The 13,685-nt window shown below is 42.2% G+C and overlaps 1 protein-coding gene across 9 annotated transcripts in view; it reads right to left on the bottom strand.

Moving 5' to 3' along the window:
* The window catches only part of RBFOX1 (RNA binding fox-1 homolog 1), a 2,433,924-nt gene that overhangs the window by 712,369 nt on the left and 1,707,870 nt on the right, over window positions 1-13,685 (bottom strand). For all 9 annotated transcript variants that reach the window (XM_024984898.2, XM_059881313.1, XM_059881315.1 and 6 more), the window contains one exon: window positions 5,203-5,244. In XM_024984898.2, the coding sequence (XP_024840666.1) occupies window positions 5,203-5,244 (42 nt within the window). The remainder of the gene's footprint in view (window positions 1-5,202; window positions 5,245-13,685) is intronic.

Genomic DNA, 13,685 nt, shown 5'->3' with positions numbered 1-13,685 from the left:
CGGGTTCAATGCCTGGGTCAGGAAGATCCCCTGGAGAAGGATATGGTAACCCACGCCAGTATTTGTCCCTGAAAAATCCCATAGACAAAGGAGCCTGGTGGGCTACATGGGGTCGCAAAGAGTAGGACATGACCGAGCAACTAACCACACTCAACACACCTTCCTAGTGGGAAGAGGGATGAGAGGACCAGTTGGAAGAATGTAAGATCAATAATTCAGAAGATCATTGATGATGAGTATATACTTTTTGGGGGAAGAGCTTTATAAAAGTCATTTAATTCAATCAACAATCCTTTGAGAAAATCTCCCTATTTTGCACTAGAGAAACTCAAGCATAGAGAGACAGGAATCTAAGACTGTCACCAGAGCTCCTAACCGCCCCTAACCACTCAAACTATGCTGCCTCCCGTGATATTCATCTGCCATGTTACAGGTAAAATTTAAGTCCACAGATGATTCTGATGCACCTGGGAACCAAACCTTCACCTGCCCAGTAATGACTTGACCAAACTTCTTCAACAGTCGCTCATCCAAATCCACCAGCTGAGAGCCACAGCACAAAGGATCCCTTTGTAACCAAGTATTTTATATGAATGCAAATAAAAATGATTTTTGGATTCTATGACCATACAATCTTTCCCACTGGGAGACTGATGAGAGCAACAATAATGTACTAAAATCATACAATTTCTCTCTTAGTTGTTTGTTTCTTTGTTGGCTTCCCTTTTGGGGGGCTTCCCTTGTGGCTCAGCTGGTAAAGAATCCGTCTGCAATACGGGAGACCTGGGTTCGATCCCTGGGTTGGGAAGATCCCCTGGAGAAGGGAAAGTCTACCCACTCCAGTATTCTGTCCTGGAGAATTCCATGGACTGTATAGTCCATGGGGTTGCAAATAGTTGGACGTGATTGAGCAACTGTCACTCACTTTGTTGGTTTCAGGTGCTGGAGAGGTAAATATTGATGGGTGGGTTATGACAACTGTCCAACTGGCATTGTTGGGCATCGGTTGGCAGCAAACCTGAGTAATTGCAGCCCTACAGTGTCAAGAGAACTTTCAATGCACAGATTTTGTGATGAGCCCTGTGAGCTACCACCCCAAAGGGATCCAGCAACAGTCTGAATAGATAAACTAGAAGAAGGCTTAGCCTACTCTAGATTGACAAAATTTAGGATGGAGGAATGAACAGGTTTTCTGTTCTGTTGTTTGCTCACTGGAAATGAGAGTAATTCCAATAGCCTTCCGAGAAGGGTGAGTCATCACTCAGAATGACTGGCTGGAGGCCTTCTCTTGGGAGGAGTAGAGGCCAGGAACTCATGGATGATATGTCTGGGGCTGAGCTAGGTCCTGGAGTGAGGTCTTTGGTCTGCTGCCCATACCCAATGATGAGGGAAAATCAGCAAGGATAGGATCCAGGATGGTTCCAAAGAACACAAGGTAAAATACAAAGAGAGGGCCAAGCTGGGTAGAAAAGGCGGTTAGGACGGGGAGATGCGATCCCTGAGACTGGCAGAGAAAGCATCTGTTTCAGATTCCACGGCCCAGAGTTTGGGCATAGCTGAGGCTGTAAGTGTGGTTCCCAGAGTCCTACGTGCAGGGTTGAAGGGGTTGACAGGAAACCAGCAACACGAGGGACAGAGAGGACTCGTGGGGATTCCTTTCATGGCCGACGCTAGTGGGAAATTCCACTAACCAACATGCTCCTCTCCTTCCTGTTTAAGCAAATCTTATCGTCTTCCGGTGACAATGTGCCTGTCCCTTGGGGACAGGGGGAGGGAGCGGAAATCATGGCCATTGTGGCCAATCACTGATCTCCCAAGTCGCTCTGGCAGTGATTGGCATGGTGATTGGCCAATGAGATGAAAAAGAACATCTGCCTAGAAGGTTTCTGGGAACGATTTTCCTCCAATCACAATCAAAAGAAAAAGCTCCTCTTAGCTTTCAGTCCTGATGAGAATGTTGTACCCAGCATGTGATGCTCCTTCTTCCTCTGGGAAGAAGGAAAGAAAGACTGAGAGGCACAAAGATTCTAGATTACTGCTTCCTACCCCCAAATCCACCAAATAAACGCTGAAATTGGGAGGTGACCAGATAGTTTTATGTTTTAAAGAATGCTTAGCTTTGCTGTAACTTTCAGACAGTGACATTCTGACTGGAAAAACAAAAACAAAACTGCAATAATTTTCCAAGTGTTTCTCCGAGTATTCCGCATCCCCAAGTGGTCTGTAATCAGATGAGTTTGCAAAAAATTGCATACAGAGAGGAGAGGGAGGCTCATGAGGAGGTGATACATGTATAATTATGGCTAATTTGCGTTCCTGTATGGCAGAAACCATCACATTGTAAAGCAATTTTCCTCCAATTAAAAAAATAAATTAATTTTAATAATGTGTATATCACCATCTCTGTATTTTGTTTTTGCACATTAAAGGCTCTGAGAAGTCCTGCAGCTTAAAAGAAAGTAAGTTTAACTCTTTAACATAATGAATTGAGTAAAGAATATTTTTGATTTATAATATCTTTTAGAATAAGTACCTCACAGAATGCATTTTTGTGGGGGGGGGGGGGATAGGATTTGTGAGAAAAGGAGAATAAGAGGGGTTTTGGATGTACCAATACCTACAGGTGTCTACATGCACTAAATATGGTTGAGTAGCTGGATCTTTTTGTGTTATCTGCTGTTCCAGGAGGCTAAGATAAAGGGGGTGCATTGTATAACCGTCCAATTGCCTCCTTGAAATCTGACAACTTAACAGAATGTACTGGTGAAGGGATATAAACTTGGCAACATGGCCGTGGTCCAATAATCCTGGACTACAAATGAAGTTTGCTGTATTTAAAAAATGTTTTAAGAAGTGAGGCTGGCAGATGGACATCCTTCAATGATGCTGGTAAGTAAACCACTATCTGTTTTTCTCCCACTGCCTCTTTTTCTAAGGAAAAAAGAAATACCGCATTTCATTAAAATAGCCAGGTATTTCAGATGAGAGCCAGATTTCTTTTCAGGAACACCCCAAAAGTGTGTCTTCCTAACAAAAAAGCAATCACCTTCCTCAAGAAAGTTTTCTTTTCAGGTAATAGGAGGGCAGAGTATAAACGCAAGAGAGGACTCAAAGGAAAGGAGGGATCAGGTAGGGAGAAAAAGGGGGAGAAGGAAAACAGAAAAGATGGAGAAAATATCCATATACAAGACACAGCTGTCAAAGATGAGACAGAGTCTAATAACAGTTGGGTGTCTCCCAGGAGGGAACTGGATGCCTAAGATTCAAATAGGAAGGGAAATTTTCACTGCATTCCCTTGGGCATCATTTAAATTTCAAACCCCATAAATGTGTTTCCTATCGATTGGAATGTATCTATCGATTCAAAACATAAATTACTTTAAAATGTAAAAGCAGACTACAACAGCAACAACAAAGCTTCAGTCCCTGGTATCAGGGATGGTCTTATACAGGGCTTTTGGAGCACCAGGTTAGAGTTAACTGTATGACTCCTCATATCAAATCACAGCTTGAAATGTATTCAACAGAGTGTGTGTGTGTGTGGGGGGTGTGCTCCATTCTTGTTCTTCAACCACACCCCTGTTGACAGTGCCCCCATCAGTGCAAAATAATAAAGCCCTCCAACTGCACACAAGTACTTCATTACCTCCTGCGTCCTTAATTTGCCGGGGGAATCTCATTTGCCATAGAGATTTGAATTTTTTCTTAATTCTGAGGAATTTATCAAGGCCTCCTGGAGACAAAAAAAAAAAAAAAAAAAAGCACGCATTCCTCTTTATCTAGCTCTGACCTAGTTCTGGCCACATCGTCCCCATCTAAACAGGAAGAGAAATCTGAAGTTGCAATACATTATTTACTAGGATGAACCAGTAATTCAGACTGCAGGGAAAAGCAGTAAGAGACTTCAGGAAAGCTTAAAACATCTTGAAGGCTGTTTCATGAAGAAGTCACAGCTAATGCAGGCACAGGTACTTAGGAGTGAAGTGGGGAGAGATGAGAGGTTAATCCATAGGGCCGTGCTGGGACGCCACATACAATAAATATGCATAAAAGCAGAAAGCTTCAACCCACCAGCTCTCCGTTCCACACAACTGGATTTTGTTGTTTGTTTTACATAAGGATTTAACACACCTGATGCCAAAAGCTATTGTAAAATGGAAATAACTCTGCAAATCATTGTCATCTTGAGACTGGCAGGAAGTAAAGGCTCTGAAAAGTTCCAAGGCAGAGAGTGTAAGCAACATGAGAACACTTCAATAAACTAGGCGGCTGTAAGCTCCCTTCAAGCACAAGGCTTAACCCCTAACCTTGCTGTTATGCTTTTAAAAGTAACAGATCCCTTTCGTTTTTATAACAAACATGACTATACAGCACACAGTCCAGTAAAAATTGCCAATTTCCACCAGTGACATTAAAGACAGGCCAACTATGACTTCACATTCATCCATCCAAAACATGATGCATTTTTTTAAAAACACAAATGGGGGGTGGAGGAGGCAATCCAGACGTTTCTTAAGATACCATACCCAGGCCATCAAGGATCTCAACCATGACACCTTCACGGCAGAACAAAGCAGAACCAAGCTACACTGATACGCAGACTGTTCTCTGCTCTCATCGAGGCAACACTGTTTACAACCAATGCACTTCAGCACTGGGAGAGTTTCATTTTTAGGAAGGTAAATAGCATTTGAGTTTTAAAATTCTGTCTCCTCCTAGATACACATGCCACCAAAACTAAAAGGTCTAGGGAGGACTCAAATTCTCCTAGAAAATGTCCTTGACTTAGTAGCGGCTCACCCACCCCAGTTAACAGCCATGTAGCATTTGAGCCACTCAGCAAAGAGCCTGGCGTTCACATTAAGGAGGCAGCTAGGCGTTCTTTTGACCTTTGTTATTACTTAGACCTCGTATCGTCCACAAAAAGAGTACAATGATGTCAAACAAATTCCAGAAAAGAAGTATTTATTGCTGAATCTAAATCAAAAAATCCATATCTACTATAATGGCACTTCAAAAGAAGATATACTGTATTTACCAACTCAATCAATACTAAATTAGCCGGGATAAATATTTTCAACTCAACTGGTCTTAAGATGAAGCCCGTTATTTAGAATCCTGTGTCTGGGGAGAGACAGGGAAATTTTTGCTTATCACACAGAAACGAGACCCAGGAAGAATTTTACAAGCACATACACCTACCCTTAGCTGCTCTCTTTCACAATTCATCTGTTGTCTTGAAACCTACAAAGAGAAGAAAAAGAGGGGGGGAAAATCAGACGGTTCTGCATGAAAACAGCATGAAAGAAAATGGAAAATTACTTCTAATCATTTGGTTCAAAGTAGACCCAGAATTAATTAATTATGCATTTAATGTTTTCTTTAGGTCCAAATAGCTTCCAGTTCTTTTGGAGTTTCAATTGTGTCATCCAGAAACACCGCTAGAATGAGCTACAGTCTTGAAGGTAGATAAAGAGAGGCATGTGAATGAGGGTGCGGGAGGTAGAATCTGACCAGGGTGAAGCTTTCCCTCTTGCCCCAACAAGTTCAGGCATTCCTCATGGAAGGTCCACTTACTCAACCATTACACAGAATGAAGCAATGTCATCTGCAGCAGCATGAATGGGCCTAGAGATGGTCACACTGAGTGAAGTTAAGTCAGATAGAGAAGGAGAAATATATGACATCCCTGATAGGTGGAATCTAAAGATAAATGATACACAAGAGCTTATTTACAAAACAGAAAGAGACTAACAGACTCAGAGAATGAACTTTTGGTTGCCAGAGGGGAAGGGATAGTTAGGGAGTTTGATCGACTCGTACACTCTGCTGTATTTAAAATGGATAACCGGCAAGGACCTACTACAGAACAGGGAAGTCTGCTCGATACTGTGTGGCAGCCTGGGTGGGAGGAGGGTTTGGGGGAGAATGGATGTACATGTATGTGTATGACTGAGTCCCTCTGCTGTTCCCCTGAAACTGCCACAGCATTGTTAGTTGGCTATACTCCAATATAAAATGAAAAGTAAAAAATAAAAAAGATGATCAGGGATAAGCACTGGTCAGCACACAGCATCTTTGCTGATGCTAAGGGCCCACAATATCACCTATCACCTGGCAAATGGGTTACATTTTATGGTCCAGTTCTAATCAGATAGCAGTATGTCCCTGAGGACTGCGTTGGGGGAAATTCTGAGGTCAGTGCTTGTATCAGAGAAGGGAACTCTGATCAACTTGTGATATCTCCCACAAGCTCAAAAAAGGAAAAGATTAGTGATACCTATGCCATGCCCTAGGACTTCCCTGGTGGCTCAGACAGTAAAGTGTCTGTCTACAATGTGGGAGACCCAGGTTCGACCCCTGGGTCGGGAAGATCCCCTGGAGAAGGAAATGGCAATCCACTCCAGTACTATTGCCTGGAAAATCCCATGGACAGAGGAGCCTGGTAGGCTACAGTCCATGGGGTCGCAAAGAGTAGGACAGGACTGAGCGACTTCACTCTCACTATGCCATGCCCTACCAAAATGTGCTTCTTAAAAGCAAGGAGTTGACTCATTGGAAAAGACTCTGATGCTGGGAGGGATTGGGGGCAAGAGGAGAAGGGGACGACAGAGGATGAGATGGCTGGATGGCATCACTGACTCAATGGATGTGAGTCTGAGTGAACTCTGGGAGTTGGTGATGGACAGGGAGGCCTGGCGTGCTGCGATTCATGGGGTCGCAAAGAGTCGGACATGACTGAGCGACTGAGCTGATCTGAAAAGCAAGGATGTGTCCTTAGAATAACGATATAATTTGTTGACCAGACAGAAAAAAAAAAAAAATATATATATATATATATATACACTCCATCCCTTCCCTGCAAATATGTTCACAGAGTGGGAAGGAGAGGGTAGGAGAAATTGAGTGGGTAGCACTGACATATATACACTGCTGCTGCTGCTGCTAAGTCGCTTCAGTCATCTCCGACTCTGTGCGACCCCATAGACTACCAGGTGTGAAACAGATAGCTAGTGGGAAGCTGCTGTATAACACGGGGAGCTCAGCTTGGTGCTCTATGATGACCTAGAGAAGTGGAGTGGGTGGTAGGAAGGGGAGGAGGCTCAAGAGGGAGGGGATACATGTATACATGTGGCTGATTCATGCTGCTATACAGCAGAAACTAACACAACATTGGAAAGCAATTATTCTCCAATTTAAAAAAATGAAAAAAAATATATGGGCATTAAAGGAGTGTGTGGGGTATTAGTAGTGATTATCCTGGGGTCAGCAGATGTGATATGGAGGTGACAAGGCAACCTGGGACCTGTGGTCACGCTCCCTCTATGGGGAGTGGTCTTCCCTGGTGGGTCAGATGGTAAAGAATCCACCTGCAATGTGGGAAACCTGCGTTCGATCCCTGCATTGGGAAGATCCGGTGGAGCAGGGAACGGATACCCACCCCAGTATTCTTGCCTGGAGAATTCCATGGACAGAGGAGCTTGGCAGGCTGCGGTCCATGGGGTCACAAAGAGTCAGACATGACTGAGTGACTAGCCAACTCCACCTTCAACTCCAGCAACAAAACCAAAAGGAAATTTGGGTATGCGTTCACAATTTATTCTGTTTATTTCTAGCTTTTTTTTTTTTTTCCCCCACCAATGAGGCAATCCCTGATACCTAACATCTGACAATATATGGAGAGTTTTTGAAACATACTAAAGGAGAAGAAGGTTTTGGAGCTGACTTTTGATGTATATTTTACGTATTTTATATTGAAGGTTTCTTTTTGACTTTCTCTAAAACAAAAACAGGAATCATTACTTAGGATATGCCAGAGCCCCAAATCTAGAAATCAGTGCTTTGCTGTGTCCTTTAACCCAGAAGTATCACCTCTAAGAATAGCTCTTAAGAAAAGAGTTACACACAAATGTTTATTTATGTGTCAATTAATTGCAGCATTATTTAAAAGCTGTAAATATTACCATGTGTAATAATAGAAAAAAATTAAAAGTAAATTTTAGTACTACTGTGCATGAGTGCTCAGTTGCTTCAATCATGTCCAACTCTCTGAGACCATATGGACTACAGGCCACCAGGCTCCTCTGTCCGTGGGATTCTCCAGGCAAGAGCACTGGAGTGGGTTGCCATGCCCTCCTCCAGGGGATCTTCCTGACCCAGGGATCGAACCCAGGTCTCCTGCAGCTCTTGCACTGCAGGTGGATTCTTTCCCACTGAGCCACCAGGGAAGCCCCATAATGCATTGATAAGATGGCAAAATGGGCAGCATTTACAACGATCGTTTTAAAAAACAGAGATGGGAAATGCTTAAAATGTGCGATTTGCTGCTGCTGCTGCTAAGTCGCTTCAGTTGTGTCCGACTCTGTGCGACACCGTAGACGGCAGCACACCAGGCTCCCCCGTCCCTGGGATTCTCCAGGCAAGAACACTGGAGTGGGTTGCCATTTCTTTCTCCAGTACATGAAAGTGAAAACTGAAAGTGAAGTCACTCAGTCGTGTCTGACTCCTAGAGACCCCATGGACTGCAGCCCACCAGGCTCCTCCGTCCATGGGATTTTCCAGGCAAGAGTACTGGAGTGAGTTGCCATTGCCTTCTCTGAAAAGGTGTGATTTAGTCTTTAGTAAAAGCAGCTATAAAAGTGATCCTTGTTTTGTGTTAAAAAATATAGTGAAATTGACTAGTAAAGAAAAAAAAAGACAAGAGGAAAGGACTGGGAGGAAATATTCCAAAATATTAAAAAGGAAGAAGGGACTTCTCTGGTGGTCCAGTGGTTAAGAACCCACGCTTCCACCACAGGGAGCCAGAGTTCAATCCCTGGTTGGGGAACTAAGATCCTACATGCTGCATGGGTCACCAAAAAATTTTTTTTAAAAATTACAATTTTAAAATTATAAACAGGAAATGGGTACAACTGTCTAAATATACAAAACACACTCACGGTGAGTCATATACTTGAAATAGGTAATGTTATGGTGTGCAAAGTACATATGATAAGTAAAGCTTGTATCTCCACAAACTGTTAGGTGGGACAAATCCATAGAGACAGAAGGCAGGTTAGTGGTTGCCAGGGAAAGGGGGTAAAGAGCGGTAATAGGGCTTCCCAGGTGGTGGTAAAGACTCCACCTGCCAATGTAGGAGACGTGAGTTTGATCCCTGGGCGGGGAAGATCCCTTGGAGAAGGAAATGGCAACTCACTCCAGTATTCTTGCCTGGGAAATCCCACAGACAGAGGAGCCTGGAGGATTACAGTCCATGCGGTAGCAAAAGAGTCGGACATGACTTAGTGACTTAAAAAACAGGGACAACAACAAAGCGGGGTGAGTGAGTGCCTTGTGGGTTTGGAGTTTCTATTTGGAGTGATGAGAAAGTTCTGAAACTAGACAGCAATGGGCACATAATATTGTGTATGTAGTTAATCCTCTTATACTGTACACTCTGAAGCGGCTACAATGGGAACTCTCATTTTGCGCGCCTCTTTCTCACAATCACATAAAGTGAAGCAGGTAATGAGGTTCTGGTTCTAGCTAAGATGGAGCAAGCCTACATTACCCTGTCTCCCTTGTTCAGTGTCGCTATAAAATCTGAATAGAATACATACGTAAAATCTCTGAAAATTAAACAGTAGCAGATGGAGGGGGGAAGCAGACCAGAATAAAGAAAAATGGTAATTTGGAATTATCAAATACACATTTTAAGCAGCTATTATAAAAATACTCCAACAAACAAAGGAAAACATGGTTAACACTAAGGAAAAAAAAATAGTACTGGCAAAAAAAAAAAAAAAAATGAAGAAGACATAAAGAGGAACCAAATGGAAATTTTAGCACTATAAAATCAATAACCTAAATTTTAAAAAAAATTAAAATCACTGAAAGAGTTCAAATGTAGAACGGAGACAGCAGGAGAAAACTCAGCGAATTTGAGTCAGTCAGTCAGTCAGTTCAGTCGCTCAGTCATGTCCGACTCTTTGAGATCCTATGAATCACAGCACGCCAGGCCTCCCTGTCCATCACCAACTCCCGGAGTTCACTCAGACTCACGTCCATCGAGTCAGTGATGCCATCCAGCCATCTCATCCTCTGGCGTCCCCTTCTCCTCCTGCCCCCAATCCCTCCCAGCATCAGAGTCTTTTCCAATGAGTCAACTCTTCGCATGAGGTGGCCAAAGTACTGGAGTTTCAGCTTACATGTCAGTAAAAAGTATCCAAACTAAACTAAGTGAGGAAAAGAAAAGAAAAAGAAATCCAGGGATGTGTAACAACAGAAGAAAATTATAACATTCATGTCACTGGAGTCCTAGAATAAAGATAATTCTAGGACAAAGGAGTCTAGAATAAAGATAATTCTAGGATAAAGGAGTCTAGAGTAAAGATAATGCTAGGATAAAGGGTTCTAGAATAAAGATAATTCTAGGATAAAGGGTTCTAGAATAAAGATAATTCTAGGATAAAGGATTCTAGAATAAAGTTCACCGCAGGAAAATTATTTGAGGAAATAATGGCTTAAAACTCTCCACATTTGGCAAAAGATATAAACACACAAATTCAACAAGTTCAGCAAACCCTAAAGAGGTAAACCCAAAGAAATATAATCAAATGTCTAAAACCTAAGATGGGGGGAGGACTTTGAAAACAGCCAGACAAATAATGCTCTCTTTGTAAGAAGGCAACAATTCAAATAACTGTGGATTTCTCATTGAACAAGCAAACAAAAACCAGGGAGTCAGGAAAGAGGTGGCACATAATTTTCTAAGTGCTAAATTCAATTCAGAATTCTAATTCCAATGAAAATATCCCTTAGAAATGAATATGAAATATTAAGGAAACTAAGTAAATTCTCTGCCAACAGAACTGCTCTGAAATAACTGCTATAGGAATTGCCAGACAAATGGAATATGAAACCAGAAGGAAAGTTGGAACATAAAGAATAAATGGAGAGCAAAGAAATGGTAAATATAAGGGTAAATGAGAATACAATAGACCAGTCTACTCCTTTGAGTTCTTTCAAATATGTTTAATTGTTGAAAACCAACAAATTACAAAATTGTCTAATTTGGTTTTCAATGTACATATGGGGTTTCCCTGGTGGCTCAGTGGTAAAAAATCTACCTGCCAAGGCAGGAAACGCAGGTTCGATCCCTGGGTCAGGAAGATCCCCTGAAGAAGGAAATAGCAACTCACTGAAATATTCTTGCCTGGGAAATCCAGTGGACAGAGGAGCCTGGTGGGCTATAGTCCATGGGTTCAAAAAAGAGTCGGACATGACTTAGCAACTAAACAACAACATGTGCAGTATATAAGATAAACACAGCATCAAGAGAGGAGGGTAAGAAGCATATATGTCAATAAGTGTTCCACATCCCAATCAAAATAGTAAAAAAAAAAACCACCTGATTCTAGGTACACTAAGGGAAGTTAAATATATGTATTATAATCTCTAGACTAACCACTTAAAAATTAATACCATGGAAACTGATATGCCCCAAAACAGATGGTGTTAGAGTAACTGAATGTCTGTATGCAAAGCAAAAAACAAAAAAGCAAAAACAAATGAAACACCTTGATTTAAACCTCACACGTTATACAAAAAATTAACTCAAAATGGATCACATATTTATCTACATGTAAAACATAAACTAAACGGGAGATGCAATTAAAGAGTGATGGTATTACTTTTTCCTGGGCAGCATCTACATTCTAGTAACATTCCTCATATTCTAGTAACAATAACCAGCTTCTCCTTTGGTGGCGTTCCTGCCCATGCCATAAATTCTTTGTGAGTTGGATGTCATCTCCACCAAACACCTCTGTGCTGTGCTAAGTCGCTTCAGTCGTGTCTGATTCTTCACGACCCCATGGACTGCAGCCCGCCAGGCTCCTCTGACCATGGGATTCTCCAGGCAAGAATGCTGGAGAGGGTTGCTATGCCCTCCTCCAGGGGATCTTCCTGACCCAGGGATCAAACCTGTGTTTCTTATGTCTCCTGAATTGGCAGGGAGGTTCTTTACCACCAGCGCCACCTGGGAAGCCCACCGTACATTCTACTGTTGCCTAATAGAACCTACACCTGCCATCAGCTCTTTGTTTAGAAATCAACTTGGTAACACCCACATCTTCTGGCTCTGGTGGCAGGTGACCTCCTGTTTGTCACCTAGAGGTCATCAAGTGCAAATTGCCAGTTGACGGTCTGAGTCCCATCACAGGTCTGTGTTTCTGCTGCAGCGGTGGTCATCACACAGAACTCGAAGCAGAGTGTGATGATGCTCTGAAGCATTAATAAGTTATCACTATTGCTCAGTTGGTAAAGAATCCACCTGCAATGCAGGAGACCTGAGTTCGATCCTTGGGTTGGGAAGATCCCCTGGAGAAGGGAAAGGCTACCCACTCCAGTATTCTAGCATGGAGAATTTCATGGACTGTGTATAGTCCATGGGGTCGCAAACAGTTGGACACGACTGAGAGACTTTCTCTTTCATATCTAATGAGGTTCTCAAAAAAAAATTCTCAAACACCATTATGGGAGAGGTTCAGGAGAAGAGACACCTGTATTATAACACTTTATCATCAGTTATGAAGAAATACCCTTCCCATGCACTTTTTAAAAGCCAGCCCTGAAAAATACCTTAAATGTACACTTTACTAAATGCCATTTCATCTGGAAACTAGCATGTGATTTTTTTTTTCCTCCCATGGGACTAATGCACAAAACCAATATAGTTTATAGCCTAAATGGAAAAAAAAAAAAAAGTGGGAGGTCTGGTACTGTTCCTTTAAGATGCTTCCAGAGAAGCAAATACCATTTTTGATAGGGCTGCCAAGTAAGCACTTATGAAAGGTTAGAAACTGAAGCAATAAACTCCAGCATGAGACCCTATGCTCTCCTGGTTGAACAAGATGTTTAATAGTGAGGATTCATCTTCCCCCATCTCCTATCTTCATCTAGTCAACAGGGCTCAGAACCTTTCTCAGATTCAGCCTTTTTCATCTTCTCCTGACTTGGAGCTCTCCCTTATCAGTTCCTCCTGCTTTATCCTGACCTTATTACCAGTCAGATTTCCCCTCCCACACATCAGAGAGGATCTGCAAGGGAAAGAACTGTCTTATTCTGTTTTCTTTTTCTAGAGATCAGGATAATGTTTGAAATCTATTTGTTTTTCCACCCTTTCATCCCTCCATATACTCAACAAATATAAATATGTATGTATATGCATATGTGTGTATATATATATGCATATAGTAGCTCAGACAGTAAAGAATCTGCCTGCAATGCAGGAGACCCAGGTTTGATTTCTGGGTTGGGAAGATCCCATGGAGAAGGGAATGGCAACCCACTCCAGTATTCTGGCCTAGAGAATCCCAGGGACAGACGAGCCTGGTGGCCCACAGTCCATGGGTTGCAAAGAGTCAGACATGACTGAACAATATTATAAGCAACTATAAATCTCATCAATAGTTCTGGCTGTTGTTTCTTTTTGGTCTAAAGGAGGAAAAAAATAGTGTGGGAAAGTAGTAAGTCCTTAGGCTTCAAAAAAGGAAGTGAGGAATAATCAATTAAAAAAATAGTGAAAAGTAAAAGCCACAATGAGTGAGGTCAGCCATGATGAATTAACTCGATTTTTGGCTCAGGTTGTATTATTGAAGAAAATGCATTTGAGAGAACTTGGGGATCCACTCATCTCTCCTCCA

Source organism: Bos taurus, chromosome 25, assembly GCF_002263795.3.
Source record: "Bos taurus isolate L1 Dominette 01449 registration number 42190680 breed Hereford chromosome 25, ARS-UCD2.0, whole genome shotgun sequence".
In the NCBI taxonomy this organism is placed as follows: Eukaryota; Metazoa; Chordata; class Mammalia; order Artiodactyla; family Bovidae; genus Bos; species Bos taurus.
The sequence above is the reverse complement of the archived record's forward strand: the minus strand, read 5'-3'. Positions and strand labels throughout refer to the sequence as shown.